The 17,454-nt window shown below is 29.4% G+C and overlaps 1 protein-coding gene across 1 annotated transcript; it reads left to right on the plus strand.

Annotated features, from left to right (window-relative positions):
• Positions 1-3,310: 3,310 nt before the first annotated feature.
• LOC130898833 (myosuppressin) lies at positions 3,311-16,275 on the plus strand. Its single transcript, XM_057808377.1, has 3 exons — positions 3,311-3,355; positions 14,538-14,726; positions 16,020-16,275. The coding sequence occupies exons 2-3, from the start codon at positions 14,546-14,548 to the stop codon at positions 16,115-16,117; spliced, it is 279 nt and encodes a 92-aa protein (XP_057664360.1). The 5' UTR covers positions 3,311-3,355; positions 14,538-14,545; the 3' UTR covers positions 16,118-16,275.
• Positions 16,276-17,454: the final 1,179 nt, after the last annotated feature.

Raw genomic sequence — 17,454 nt, forward strand, 5'->3', positions numbered from 1 at the left:
TACGAGTGTACCTTTTGGAGTTTTTATCATTTACCTTTAGAGGGAGCTCTAAAGCCTGCTTTATTATAAAGTAGCTTATTTTACAGAGACCTTCTTAATTTCTAATGAACATTAAGTTTGGTGGATGCACGGGTACTATTTGTAGTGGCTATTTGTTCGCGACCTATTCATATTATGTTTTCTGTATTATTTTTTTATACAGACGATTTTAAGAAGGCTTTTTTGTTTGTTTATGGCAAATTAGAGATTTCCAGGAATCGAAGATTCTAGAAATCGATGATATAGCAACCGTACGAGTTATGAAGTAGACGCCATAGTAAACACATAGTGACAAGTAAAGCAAACGATGTCAAAGAATAATATAAAAATATATACATTGTAAATAAATACATTTTCAATATTGTGATGACGTTATAAAAAATGAAACAATATTCTCTTTCAACCATAACATCCTTCTGGTTTGAAGAGTATATGTACAAAAATATTCTGAATCACAAAAGATAAGTCTCGAAATGGTGTAGGCAAGATTTGCTACAGGCGTGCTGGTTACGCGAAGAAGGAGATGATTACAGTTATCACCGATGACGACAATTAGCTAGCTCATCAGTTTACGAACCACTGTTTACTGCAACCACCACACCAACATTAAATTTCACTGACGCTTGTTTCGATAACCGAGTACTTATTCGGCGAGGACCAATTATGTTCAATAGAAGGATTAATTATGTCACAGGTTTACTTCTTCTTTCCTATGTGTAATAAAACCGGGATTAGACTATTTACGTCATTAATCTTCTAATGTAAGACTAGAGGTGGAAGCAATATTTTTTATTGTAATTTCCTGAACTTCAATTAAAAAGTTGTACGTAAAGTATAGGATATATGTTTCCGTAGTCCAGCGGGTATACGTTGAAGAATAATTCAGTATCGATTGATAAGTTAATAAAAGATTTGTAAATATTTTCCAACAAATAATATCGGAAAAAAAATACCTTTATTGTTATTTTGTTTTAAGTGGAATAGGAATTTACGACCTTAAATGTCTAAAGTTTATGTCAATAAAATATTTTATAGATTATATACAAAATAAAATTATATTTATTGATAATTTTAGGGAATGAAAAATCTTGAAGTTGCTTATAAATCTCCTTAAAAATGTTTTTGGATTTATATCTTGATGTTTGTTTGATATATGTTCTATCTATATGTTCTATGATATATCTAGCGAGAATAATGAAAAATCAACGCAAAAGCAAATACTATTGTTTTCTGTGTAATCAGCTCATATCCTACAGATGTGTGTTTGAGATAAAATCAAGCCATTTTTTTTCAAATAATATTCGCTTTTTCGAAATAGCTTTTTTAAAAGGCAAGTGAATTTTTTTTTCTTCAGTAGATTGATCAGGATTTAGGTCTTTTCATTATCCTATTCTACATTTTATAATAAGCTTTCATCATTTAGATAAAATTATTTGATAAATTAATGAATTCGTACAATTTGTATCATCTAATAAAAAAAGTGTTTATTTTAGCTGCAAACGTCCAATTTTTTCTATACAGGGTGTGACATGAAAAGCTTTGATTAAGAGTAATGGCGGATACAGTTATGGCAAAGATCTCGAATTAATTTTTATTTCATTTCAGAATTCTACATGGGATAGTAAATAAAATGTCCTACGAGGATGTATTGATATCTAGAGCCTAGATCAGTTCCATGCATAACCAAAATATTGCGTTACAATAGAAACCAACAATAAATATCGATGCAGTTCATGACATTTTATCAGAGCGTCGAATTGGGCTAAAACGGATGTTTGAAGCACTGAATATTTCATACGAACGTGTTCATCATATAGTTCATGTCAATTTTGACATGGGAAAAATTGTGCAAAATGGATCCCCAAATGATTGAATGTTAACTAAAAGTGTGCAAACTTCGCGTTCGATCTGTACTCGAGTTGAAAACGATGTAGACTTCTCAAACCGAATTGTTACTATGAATGAGACTTGGGTACATTTCTACGATCCAGATACAAAGCAACAATCGATGGAATGGTGACACTCTGGTTCTCCAAGACCTAAGAAGTTTCGTGTCCCAAAATCTGCTGGAAAAGTTCTTGCTTCAGTTTTTTTAGGATAACCATGGAGTAATCATGGTTTATTTTTTGGATAAGGGTAAAACAATAACGGGAGACATTCCATTTAATAAAAAATTCATTATATACATTATTTTAATTTTTCCTTTCAATCATTGAGAAATAGTAAACAACAAAAAAATGGGTTTATATTTTTTTCATAAATATCATGATAAAAGGGTTGTTTTTAAGGGTAAAAATATTATGATGAATTAATTATTTACTGCACCACTAAATATTATAATGATTATTAGTTATTAATTCTAAATTTTCACGAAAATATGTAGCGGGAAACACAATTCTATAATACACCCTTTTTCTCCTGATTGAATGGACTGACTATATATGAATCTCTGTCGGCCATCACATACATGCCTGGTTGCCAGTAGTTGATTATATATTCTATACCTATATCGTAAATTATAAACCATTTTAAGTACAGGGTATCGGTCTTTTTATATTTCTGACTACGGAAATGGGCGCTTTATGAATTTTGAAAACATCTATATCTCAATTTCTCATAACCTACATATATTTGGTTAATTATTTTTCATAAATTGGTATTAAGAATAATTAAAATCATAAATTTGAGCATCAATCTTGAAAAATGTAATGTTTTTCAAAATAAGTTATGATATATATATATATATATATATATATATATATATATATATATATATTAAATTTTACCCTCATAACTAATTAACTTGAAATTCTTTCAGGATGTTTCACTTGATTATCATCATAATAAACTAAAAGAATTTACTTCAAATGAAAATATGATTTCTAATTGAATACATTCAATTACCCTTTAATTGGTTATGCAATACCAATATTATCAACGTTACTGTTAATGATGTATGTCGATGTATTTTTGTTGTAGATATTACCAAAAAAAGATTTATTACAATTTCTCTAGTATTATCACCAAACGTCGAATTAGAAATCACGCGTTTCCGTTAAAGCTCTCGTTGATGGTTTGCCGAGATTTGTTTACCTGTGCCAACTCAATTAACTATTATCTACACGGTATGTCTCCTAATTGTGTGATGACAGACATATTGTGATATGTCTGAAAAATTGACGAGTGCGCAGAAACATAGTCATCGTTCTACGTAGGCGCTCGTTCACAGGACATATAAAAGAAGACACACAGAATTCAAATCGACTGTTAAGAAGCGTTTTTCAAGAAAATTTGTTCAAATTTCTGTAAATAATAAGTAAGTGGATTTGATCATTAATATATATTCGAGCAATTAGTTATATATATATATATATATATATATATATATATATATTATAATTATTTTTCTTAAGGTTTTAATTATAATTTTTTGATAATGCTTCTAGTTAGAAGAGCAATGTTGACGTTTCGATCTATTGCGGCCTCAAAAAATGGCATTATCAAAAAATTTTTATAAAGGCAATATATTTAAATTTCTAGAGTTCTTAGGTTGAATAATTTCTAAAAACTAGCAAAAAAAAGACCTAAAATCAAGAACTTTTAGATGCATTTATATATATATATATATATATATATATATATATATATATATATATATATATTAATCAATAGATCATCCACATCATGAATTTCAAAATAAAAAGAAAATCAAACTAGAACTTTGTTCTAATAAAAAAATGAATTGTTCATATTTCTTACATCTCAAATATGTAGCAGTAATCAAATGAATTATATCTAGTTTTATTAGAATTTACAAAATAGAGCTATAAATTTTACTTGAGTGATTTAGGTGTTTTTTATCATTTATAGTTTTTTCTTTCTTGTGAATGTGAACCATTCTAAAAATTCTCTTTCCGTTCCAAGAGTTTTTAATCTTTATAATTGAAGTTATGTTTTTGATGGTTCTTTGATGCAGTTTTCTTTTTTTTATCGTATTGATGACCTTTTAATTTATTTTCTTTTTTCAATTTTTTCTTTGAAATCCTAGGTGCTTTTGATATAGATTCCTACACCTATTTGTGAAAAATTTGTAAAGATAGCTCTATATATTTTAATCTTAAATTAAAATCAACTACCTACTGTGTGAATTTTTCTTGACAGGAATTATTGTTATTTAAAATATTGATACAAATTTGATTCTTTCGGTGAAACTTGAGGTCGTAGTTCAATTGATTTATAGTTTTATTGATGGTGTAAACTATCTTTACATTAATTTTCTTGTAAGTTCAAAAAGTTTTTTTATTGTCCTGCCGGAATTGAAAAATTATTTGTATTTTATTTAGGCAATGTGAATGAGAAATCTGTTTTCACTTGAAATATCAAGCTCTAGCAGCAGCATAAAGTCTTAGTTTCAATTAGAAGTACTAGCATTAGTTGATAAAAATGTAACTGTAATGTAAAAAATATAACTGATGTTCCTGTTTATGCTTCAAAATATTATTTTGAGGTAGGGGTGAATCCATTGAAGAGCGCTGGAGGCAATCGCGCCCTCCACAAGCCAATCATCTGGATACGAAAAAAATGAATAAATAGGAATCAAAGAATCATACTCGGCTTACACAAATATTAGTTTATCGATAAATATATATATATATATATATATATATATATATATATATATATATATATAAATATTATAAGTATTATGAGATAAACTGATGAGAAAGCGTGAGGGAATAGAATAATTATTCTTAAGTCGGGGAAAATAAGTTAATAAGTTGTAAGCTTTCATAAACAGTGACGTGCTAAGTACATTATCCAAAAAATTACTTAGAGCTGTGAATATATTCACTTCAGATTAGATTTATCAAGTTGAGACAACAATATAGACGTTACACGTCGGCTACCAATTCCATCAATTTGACCTATATCTCCATTAAAAAATAAAACTTCAAGGAGACATAAAAAAACAAGTATGATAGTGGAAATAAATACTGTAGAGCTACAAATGTTGATTTTTTCAGTTATAGTATATGCAGATGGATCGAGATTATATTAAACATGTTACGTGAAACTCAAATAGATAGATCCAGTTATGTTGATATATTGTGCCAAGTCTCTAACGTGTAGCTCAATATATTTTAACAAGAAATAATTGATAATTGAAAAAGTTACAGGTGGTCAATTACGTTTTCTCGAAAATTTCTATAGATTTTAGTATACATTATTAGGTCACGTCCCTGCGAATATTTTTTTCTAATAGTCATTAACCAAGCCATTTTTATGTATACCGGAAACGTTACATTAAGTTGAGTATTGTAATACTCGATTACTAGCCTCTAATTACGTTACTGAGATTCACATTTAGGAGCATGGAAATTGGTCAGTTATTGCCAAAATGTGTAGTATTTGTTATATTTCATTCACACCTCCTTACGTAAACACTGATATAAAAAATAGAATATGCTATAAGCTCATTTAGATATGTCTCTTCAAGCTGAAGCTAATTATTATAAATATAAACTATGGTTTTCGCTATAAAATTGAAGATTGTACTATAATTTATAGCAATAGCAAAATAGAGTTTTTTCCTCGCATTTCGAATAAATGATATCGTGATATTATTCTAAAGTTAAGGGAACAATGAAGTATATCAGGATACCTATTCCTGATTATTTTTTATTTTGATGAGTTTTTTTGTAGAAATTAACAAACCAATAATGATAATTTCCAGTTATATCAGTCTGGACGTATATATATATATATATATATATATATATATATATATATATATATATATATATATATATATATATATATACTATAAAACTATTCTTACTCCTAAATAAAATTTAAATACATATAGAGTTTACAACATTGTTATAGAAGAAATCAGAATCCAGTAGTAAAGTGACATTATCAAAACAAAAATGAATAAAAAAAGAGTTAAAGGTGAAATTCAAAAATATGAAAAGTACAACGAGGATGTATTGATATCTAGTAAGCCTAGACCAGTACCATGCATAAACAAAATATTGCGTTACCAAAGCAATGAACAATAACTTATTAGAAGTGTCAGTGTAAAGTTTGACTTCAAAAAAGTAAACCAGAGTTACGCAATAAATTAAAAAAAAAGATGTCCATCGAAATTGTGAAAATCGAAAAATTGGAGTATCGAGCCATCATCAAGTACCTGTATTTAAAAGGGTTAAGAGGTAAGCAGATTTACGAAGATATACTTAATACCCTTAGTGATCAATGTCCTTTGTATGCGACCGTGAAATATTGGACTGCAAGTTTCAAAAGAGGTAAATTTTCCAATGAAGGTGATGACTGATCGGGAAGGCCAATTTCTGTGTCAGCCCCGAAAATATTGATGCAGTTCATGACATGATTTTATCAGACCGTCGAATTGGGCTAAAACGCATATCTGAAGCACTGAATATTTCATACGAACGCGTTCATCATATAGTTCAAGTCAATTTGGAGATGAGAAAAATTGCTGCAAAATGGATCCCCAGATGTTTGAATGTTGACCAAAAGCGTGCAAGGGTAGAAGCATCGCGTTCCATCTGTGCTCGATTTGAAAACCATGTAGACTTCTTAAACCGAATTGTTGCTATGAATGAGACTTGGGTACATTTCTACGATCCAGAAGCAAAGCAACAATCGATGGAATGGTGACACTCTGGTTCTCCAAGATCTAAGTTTCGTGTCCAAAAATCTGCTGGAAAAGTTCTTGCTCCAGTTTTTTGGGATTGCCATGGAGTAATCATGGTTTATTTTTTGGATAAGGGTAGAACAATAACGGGAGATTGATATTCGACATTACTGAGCACTCTACGGGAAAACTTAAAGAGAAAAGACGCGGAAAGCTATCCAAAGGTGTTTTGTTTTTGCAAGACATGACCTCTGCACAAAATCTCATGTATCCATGCAAAAAATTCTTAATTTAGAATTTGAATTACTAGAACACCCCCTTTATTCACCAGATTTGGCTCCGTCCGACTATCATCTCTTTCCTCAACTGAAAAAAAGTTTAAAAGGTCGTAAATTTTCTTCCACCGAGAAGGTAATAAAAGCTGTGGAGGTCTGGTTTGCAGAGCAAGAAGAAATATTTTTTTTTAAGTTTTAGAGACGTTGCAGGTTTGCTGTATAAATATAAATGTATCCAATTAAGTGTAGAATATGTTGAGTAAGTTGAATTGAGTAATAAAATATTTTGACATTGAAATTTTGTTTAGTTCTATAGTAGGTTAAAAATTTTTCAATATATCCTCGTATATAAACATTAGTACAATTGTTGCTTCATAGCTACTAATCCAATTAAAAATAAGTATAACATGATAGTTGATCTACTGCCGCTTCAAATTTCATATATCTGTTGCCTAAAATATTAGAGAGAGATAAATTCTCAAATTTTTTATGTTTGTTCCCAAAAATAATGGAGAGAGATAATTTATTCTCTAAAGCTGAAATGTCTCTTCCATTAACCTACAATATTCTGCAACTCTCTCGGTTTTCCGTGTCTTTATTGTAAATTTATTCACACATTTTCTCTGTCAAATATCTTTGGCTCTTTAACTAATTATTTTCCCCATGGTTTTGATGTTAAAACTATCTGTTGTTGCCAATCACCGTATTCAAGTCGTTGACAAGATTCTCATTCTTTATGAAGTGCTTCGTCACCATTTTTCGTATTCTTATCTCCCTAGAAATTTGTTTTTTACAATTATGGGTACAGCTAATGTTTGTTCAATGATATATCAAAACAAAGCATAATATAATATCTCAATCTAATTCTGTAGTACGTATACGATTGTTTTGAGCCTTCAGATCAGATCATAAAGGGGGAGTCATGGGGAACTTTACATATTTCTACCATATGTAGAGTCTCTTAGAAAGAATATCATGTGGCTACTAAAAAGTGTCAACAACAACAACACCTCTTCTTGTGATGTGGGAAATTGACCATAAATTATAATTGGCTGTAGTTTTTGCACATTTGATTACATAAATTTCTTCATTATGTAGTACACACTATCAAGCATTCGAGTGATATAAGCTAAGCTTAGAAATTCCAGGGCCGGCTTTTGGAAGAAACTGTTTAGAAATTTGTATTGAGTATTGCACCCTGTATAATATGTTTTTAAATGCAATAAGTGATTTTCAAACTACATGAATAACCATTGGAAACGGCATATGCGAAAATGTAACATTTTTTAGTAAAGGATCGATCTTATCAAATATAGAACAACCATAATGATGTATCACATAATTAGTCCAGGCGAGATAGCCCAAAAATCATCATTTTGCGTAGTTTTCCACGATCAGTATGAAACTTTGTATTTAGGTGGTGGATAGCGTGTACAATGACATATCTTTATCCGTGGTCTGAGAAATTTTTTTGTCATTGTCAAAAGCACCGATATATGTCGAATTTTAAGGAAATTTCTCATTTTTTGCTTATAACTTCATTGCTAGTGGCTTTACCAAAAAAAAGTTAAATTCTTTTTTTTTTGTCATTAAAAGACCTACAAAAGTAGACGTCACGCGTTGAAAAATATTAATTTGTTAAAGAGATACAGTAAAACACAATAATAATTATTATTTTTATATAAACAATGATAAAGTAGCTTAATAATTGTCATTGGTTCTTGTAATTGTGCAAAAATACTCTGAACTATCAATAAATGACGTGTGCAAAAGCTGGAGATTGTACGTTTAATGGTTCATGAGTTATGGCCTTATAAACAAATTAACAGCAATAACAAATAACTTGGTCTGTGCGTTGAATGTGGTTGTGCTGATTTTTTTATGAGTAGATTTCATTATTTTATGTAGGAAGTCGACGTTCATTTAAAAAAAAATTGAATTTTGCAATCAAGGGAATTTATTTTTGAAATCCCCTCTAAGGGGATTTCAAAAATGAAATCTCGTGCGGATTCGTCTTTTTTTCATAATTTTTTTTGACGTAGATCGAAAGTGCATAAAAATAGCTTTCATTTAAAAAAAAAATTGAGTTTCGTTGGAAAACCACGGAGATACAGACCGGGAAAGTGAAAAATTAACTGTACAACAAATTTAGCGAGTTGACGAAAAAAAAAATACCACATAATTTGTTATTTACAGTATTGTCTTTACATGAAAAATCACGTATCTCGTGGAAATTTCTCCCTGCAAAAAAAATTAACAAATGTCAGCGGAGCGCTCGGTTTTCCTTGATCGCGCGCGGTGGGGATAGCGGATTCAAGCGCGAAAAAAAGTGGTTTCGAGCGTTCAAATTCGACCGCGCATCTTTAGCCGTACTTTTCTCGGGAACTAATTGCTATAAAGGGATGATTTTTTTTTTAATTTGATACCTCGCCTCGAGAGGAATCGATTGGCATAGCTAAAAAATACTCAATACACAACCACATTCAACGCACAGACCAAGTTATTTGTTATTGCTGTTAATTTGTTTATAAGGCCATAACTCATGAACCATTAAACGTACAATCTCCAGCTTTTGCACACGTCATTTATTGATAGTTGAGAGTATTTTTGCACAATTACAAGAACCAATGACAATTATTAAGCTACTTTATCATTGTTTATATAAAAATAATAATTATTATTGTGTTTTACTGTATCTCTTTAACAAATTAATATTTTTCAACGCGTGACGTCTACTTTTGTAGGTCTTTTAATGACAAAAAAAAAAGAATTTAACTTTTTTTTGGTAAAGCCACTAGCAATGAAGTTACAGGCAAAAAATGAGAAATTTCCTTAAAATTCGACATATATCGGTGCTTTTGACAATGACAAAAAAATTTCTCAGACCACGGATAAAGATATGTCATTGTACACACTTTCCACCATCTAAATACAAAGTTTCATACTGATCGTGGAAAACTAAGCGATTTTTCCTAAATTGCCTGGACAAAATAAGGTATTAATGCAAGCCAATGCTATGAATTTCGAGTGCTCTAGCTAAAATGATAAACTGTATCGAATTACAATAACTACAAATACCAAACAACAAAAAAGGGTGACTAATAACAATAATAACAGTGATTAATAACAATAACCAACAATTTTATAATAATAACTAACTAATTAGAACTGAATGAAATACAAAAATTGCGACAAAATAAAAATAGTTCGAAGAGTATTCTCGAAATGGAACCAAGTTTCTACACATTTTTGTTGCCGAACTCTAGGAATCGTTTCTAATAGTATTGAAATTAAGGAACTTGAAAGTCATGAAATAGGATCTTTTCGTCCTATTTACCAGTTGCCATAAACATTATTCAAATGTTGTTTCACTGTCATTGAAAAAGTGGGAATCCCTATCATGCTGAAAATACATCCCTCGGATAACAACGTTCGCGTTGGCAGGCCAATTGGCAAAATATTTTGTAAAAAGTCCAAATAGACCTGCCCTCTTCGAGGATCATCAAATAAGTGAGGGCCTATCAATTTGTCATTAGTGATACCAATCCATTTAACCGAAAACCTTAAGTGGGAACGACATTCTCGAATAGCATGAGGATTTTCTTTTACCCATACATGTGAATTACAGCAATTATTTATCCTGTCTCTTGTAAATTGGGCTTTATTTGTGAATAGTGTCCTGTACAGCGTTGGTTGATGATTCTTAATCCATATACAAAATTCCAACCTATGGATTCCGTCTCCAGGATGTGGTCGTTGAACCACTTGAATATGATAAGGGTACTTTTTGTAAGACTTACTTTTGATTAAGTAACATTAAGTTCTCAAATTAGTTGTCTAGTGCTTATTGTAGGGTTCATTGTAACAGCGTCAATAATGTCATTTTCTACATGGCCTTCTGTTCTTCCACTTGCAAATCACCCTATAAATGAATTAGGAAGAGGAATTTACACTTTTTAGTAGCCTTATGATATCGTTCCTGAGGGTCTCTACATACGGTAAAAGTATGTAAAGTTTCTTATGATTCACTTTATATGTTTATTATGTTATATTTTTATGACACCTTTTAATTTTCTTCTAAAATAATGGGTTGCCTCCTCGATTACTTTAGTTTATTAAATCAGATAAAACGACAAAATCTTGTATCTGACATAGAGAGAATAATTTATGGGGATGGTATGTAAAATATATTTTTTCACTCTAATAAAAAAGGAATTCCTTTTCATAGTTCATCTTGGGAAATCTGTTAATTGTAACAAATCTCTTGTTGGTAGAGTCAAGGTGATGTAATACTTTTCAGGTTCCATCATATTTTAATTCTGTAATATGAAGCACATTTTTTCATTGTTCATTTGAATAAAAATAATTGTAAACAAAACAATATTAATTAAATAAGGAAATTGATATGTTGAAATGAACGTAATGATAAGTACGCATTATTTTCGATTACATAATACAATTATTGGATTTGAATTTTGTAAAAATACTGAAAAAAGTTTGATGAATTATTGAATAATAAAATAATATAATTTGATACTTTGGATCAGAAATAAATAATTTCTTATGTGTATGTATGTATCTATGTGAATATTGGGTATCATATACACTACGAACCAAAAGATCTATTGTGTCCTCCTTTCTTGCTGTGGTACTCGGAAACCAATGTTTATAGCTGATCTGTTAATCCCACTCCTTCTAGAATATCCAGAATGTTCTTACTTAGGTTGATACATTCAGCGGATCTTCTCTGGTTATAGTTTTCCAGGAGAGTCTTTGCCTGTCTCAGCCTCTGAAAATCGTTATTTAATCCTAATAGATATGTTAATTGAGGTTTATTCGATGAAATATCGAAACGGTTTAGAGAGAGAGAATTTTTGTGCGAACAGTAACTTATACTTAAAATAAACAAAAAGAATGTACAAAAGCACAAAATTCTCCAACACCATAGGGAATGAATAGAAAAAACGAATAATAAAAAAGTAAGTTTGAGCAAAAATTTTCTGTTGAACATACTTTATATAATCGATATCAATTATCACTCCCAAAATTATAATCACAACAAAATCATCTTAGCTTTAAATTGAGCATTTAACGAAATTATTACTATTGAAATTGAGAACAATTTATCAACGTTGAAAATTAAAACCATTATTCGGTGTGAGCACTTCACCTTTTTTTTCAGTGGCTCTCCTTATTTTGTTTCTACTTTCACAACTCTTCCCTTCCACTTTTCGTTGTTAAATATTTTTTTCTGAATAATTTTTGTTATTATACGCATAGTTACTTCTACTTTTGAATCTTTATGAGTCCTTGTAAATATCACTTCACTTTCCACTGACTTTCTGTATCTGCTATCCAACATTCTTCGTAGAATCTTTATTTCTATTCTTCATCTTGGTTCTTTATTTTGTCTTTGGTATATTGAATAATGACCCCATGATATTATTGTTGTATTGCTTTTATTCATTGTTATACAATATTTATCATTCATTCCACTCCAATAAGATATTCTTACTCTCATGTCATCTTCAAATGCAGTTATTCTACAATACTAGCCTTTTGTAGAATAACTCATATATAACTCTTGTATCAAATAGATATCAAATGATACTGTTTGCCAACATTTTATCTATAGTTACTTCTACATTTCAGTACCTACGATTATAATTTTAAGAGGGTTCTTTTTTTGCGTATTGTTTACCATAGGAATTTATACGACAGATAAATGCCGCAGAAATGTATTAGGTAAATAATTATCCTATTTTTATTCAATAGGTATCAATATGGTCGATAATTAACGCGCTAATTGAAAAAATATTTTGATTAAAAACAATGTTGTTGATTTTGCAGCAATCTAAAGCACGCTGTGTGGCTGTATACACAAAACAAGTTATTTTTTATTATAGTTCATACCTTCTAGCATTAATGTCAGACGTTATTAAATAATAAATGTGGATTAATTGTGAAATGCATTATTAAGAATAACAGCTGTCTTATATCTTTCAATAGAATTGGCATTTGATTATTTTTTGAACAGTACCGTATCCATTGGCTATTCGTGAACAAATAATAAATAGAAAAAACATTTCAAAATATTTTACATATTTGTGCTGTGTTGAAATTTGCAATATATTATGATCAATGAGAAAAGCATCAATTGATTATTATCAACATAATAATAAATCTCAAAACGAAGGATTGGGAACCCTCAATATTTCCTACTCCTATCATAAAAATGATATAAGAAAACCATATTTATATCCAGCCTGAAAACTGGAAAGAATAATCTTTCGATCTGCCGCAATCACGTTTGAATTATAATATTTATTATATATTGTTTATTTGTCGTTTCCTTTTGTTGGTTTATTTTCAACTTTTTAGAAAAGTAAGTATCTATTTACTTTTAGTTTTTATTTTAAAAATTTTTAATTTATATTTATTGCTAATTTTTTTCTTTTTTATAATCGAGTAAGTATTTTATTTATGTTTATTTATGTTTTATTTAAATTCATATGCTGTTTGTTTATAAGATAGTAGCATTGTAACTAAATGACCCAAAATAGAATGCCATTTATCAAGACTGATTTTTTTTGTAATTTCCGAATAAACGATTTCTTCTTAACATTCACGTCCAGAGAATACACAGACAAGTCACACAGTACATTTTGTCGTCAAACTATCAGCATCTCAATTTGTGCTTGAACATATTTGTTCAACTTCCAAAAACGTTCATTCAACTTCTAATTATATAATATCAATCAAATTCAAAATAAAATGGTAGTCCACAACTGGGACAAATTCAACATCCAAAAACTAATAGCTTTCTGTACAGCTACAATTTGTTTTTTATGACTAGTTTCCTAATTCATTTGAACGTTTACAGGGTGTATTATGTTGTTTTGGAATACTCTGTATGAAAAATATAAATAGCATTATTGTTATTATTTATAAATAGCAATATTCTCATTTTGGTACTCCTTTTTTTCAACAATTTCGTATTTCATTCGCTTTTGCAGTTACAGTAGAATATTACGTGTCATTTTTAGAACATATTAATTATAATATAGAATCTATTAATTTCTGATGTAATGCCTTTGATAGGTATTGCTAAATAAGAGAAGATGAATGTCTATGAAGGAATAGTGGTAATTTGATAGCCAAGAAGCATTATTAAACATACTAGAAATTTCCATGATCAGATCTTAGTTGGTCTAGAAAGTACATATGATAAAATGGAAATAATTCCTAGCGTATGAATTGATTACGGCACAACTTACAGATGATTGTAATTACATTATATTTACATAGGGGAGAAGGTTTTTCAAATTTTCAAAGCACCGACTCAAATAGTATAAATTATAAATATCTTTGAATCATTACAAATTTCGAATATCTATATTTTTGTATATACCTTATATTTATTGTCTTTGTCATCACTGCTTTTTTTCTTATTTGTGGCAAAAACAATATATAATTCTTATTCTGTATATTACTGTTTTTCACTAACAACTATATATCAAGTTACTTTTGATTTTAAATTACAAATATATATCTCATTTTAGGTTCTAGAATGCATCTGCCAGCAATGATTGTTTCCGTTTTTGGAACGGTCCTTGCTATCTTATTGACATCTGTTGCGAAAGCATCGATCATAAGCTGCCCACCTAGTGCCATTCAAGAGCAAATGAACCCATCTCTAAGACAACTTTGTTTCGCAATCGAACAGGCTGTTGAAGACATGCCCAAACAGTGTAAGTATACATAATTTTTATCTTTTTTATAAATTCTCCGGTCCTTAAGTCGAATAGTGTAGCGAATACTTGCTTATTTCTTTAAGACATGTCCACCTTTTGTGCGATCTATACTTGTTTTGCCTTTTTGTTTGCTAGGTAGTATTTGATTTTCTTCAAATTCGTTTTTTAAATAATTATTCTACATTTCATTTGCTTCTGGGACTATCTCTGTATAACTCTTTTATGGATTTTTTTTTCTTTATTTTTAATAAAGATATGCATATCGTAGAATCTTTTTGAAATAATATCTACTTTACTAGGTTACTTTTTCACTGTGTGGAGCTATCTTTATTTCCTATTTTCTGGACAAATACTTTTATTCTAACATATTACATTACATTTACTATATATTCTTTATAATATTTGGCATACTTCTTTTTCAAAGATACTTTGGAAAAATTGAGGTGAAGACTAGAAGTAAAAAAAAACAATTCAAGATACATAGATATAGAGTAAGGAGGAAAGCGCGAGATTCAAGATACTTGATATTGATACTAAGATGAATTAGAAGGATAACTAGTGACGAAAGCAAAAGTATATGTTCCATTTGTGTAGCAAATAGCTTATGACAGGGTAAAAGAACTGAAATTGAGACAAATATGAGACAAAAAAGCACTGAAACCCGTTTATAACCCAAAAATAGGACGAATGTGGCATGGTTGTCAAAAACTTTTGCAGTTCGCTTCTCAAATTTATTTTTGTTTATATTTGAGATTTTTTGGCATCTTCTTTCACAGCTGAAGGAACCCCAATAAGGAAGAGGAGAATACGCACCAGAACAGATTACAAGTTCCAGCTATCTTGGCATAATGATTCAAGAAGAGAAGGAAATAAATAGAGTGCAACAAAGGTAGTAATAGCATAAGACACACTTGAGAACAACAATACTCCTAGCGGTAAAATATAGACACATTCGGAATTAGAAATTTCGGGAGAGAGGAAATTACACTGATAAAATCATTTCAAGGTCAAAATATGATGGTGGAGAAGTCAATAGGATGGTCAAGAATAAGGTGACTGAGTAACAAAGTTGAGTGAAACCAGAAAAGAAAAGAATATAAACCAGAACAGAAAAGAATATAGGAACGTGGAGTAAAACTATTGAAATAACATATAAACTATTTGAGAAGGAACATACTTGAACAATATGAGTAGTTAAACTTTATTCTGTAATATATACCAAAATCACTTGATTGAATGATTAAAATAATATTGATATATGATAGTTTCATATTCGTTTTTCTATTTCAGATGCCGATAGATTGGAAGAAAGAAATACTAACTTAAATGACAAAAGACAAGATGTTGATCATGTCTTTTTGAGATTCGGGAGAAGATTAGGTTTATAAATGAACACAGTTTAAAGTGGATTTGAAGAAATATTTTTCATCCTATTGCTTCAATAAAGATATTTATTACATTGAGTTTCCCACTCCTTGCGATTCAATGTTATTTATTTGCGAAAGTGAATTTATAATGTTATTCAATAAATGATATTATCTTTATAGATTTTGTTATTTTCATTTCAATTAGCAAAATATAGGTTTATAACAAATTAATGTATTATTTTTTTAATGATTGAAGCAGCTAGAATACATAGAATATTTTCGTAAATTTCCATTCATTATTCTTTTCACAATTTAGCAGACTACAACTACTACAAATTTTCCACTAAGACAAAAGTTCGAAGGTGATGTTTTTTATCCGTATTTATATATGTACTTATGTTTTACGATCGAACAGAAATATTCATTTTAATTATCTTTCCATTGTTATCAATTCAACCATAATGAAGAGGATATGAAAAACTCAATTTAAAAAGAAGTCAAATTATTGTAAGGAACCTCTATCCATTCTTTTGAAACAAAATCTTAATTATTAGGTTTTTAAAAATTGTCCGTAATATTAAATGGCCCCAATCACTTTTCGGTATGTAAGAAATGATGACATCTACCTAGTAATACGATCCAGAAGAAAAATAATAATAGGAATATAACCTTCGAGAAAAAATTCTTGGATAACGTGATTGTTGATTCTAATATTGAATAAAACATTCTCATATGAGCTTTTTTGTAGAGGCTAATACTAAAAGTGAATGTATATTTGACATTCAGTATTTCAATAGATTGTTTAAATTGAATGAAAGCACAGACATTGGAAAACTTATTGGGAAAGAAAGATAAATTTATTGTCCGATGGATAAATTTATTGGAAAGAACCTAGTGAGTTGTAATATTTTCGTGAAAAGATATCATCTTATCAAAATAATTGTGTAATAGATTGTACACTGTACAAATAAGTTATATAGATTGTCAATAAAAATAAAAAAAACTTTTGGTTGATTGACAACTTATTATTAGTTACTCAATGTTCGACGAGAAGACTGCATTGCTATATTTATCAATGTATTGAAATTATTGTTATGAAAAGTCACTTATTTGATAGACTAATTCAATCACAAAGTTAAACCTAATAATCTGATAAGAACTTAGAGAAAATTGAAAAATCGTCAACTGAATGGATTTTATAGAGGTAGAAATATTAACATACAACAAGGTGTGGGCAATGGACACTGACTTACAACACGCTCAGTAAAATACCGCTGTTTTGCTCTGCAATATTATCACCAATCTATAGCTATAGCTGAAGATATAAATTCGCTAGTATATATACCTGTGAGTGAGAT

Source organism: Diorhabda carinulata, chromosome 1 (assembly GCF_026250575.1).
Source record: "Diorhabda carinulata isolate Delta chromosome 1, icDioCari1.1, whole genome shotgun sequence".
Taxonomy (NCBI): domain Eukaryota; kingdom Metazoa; phylum Arthropoda; class Insecta; order Coleoptera; family Chrysomelidae; genus Diorhabda; species Diorhabda carinulata.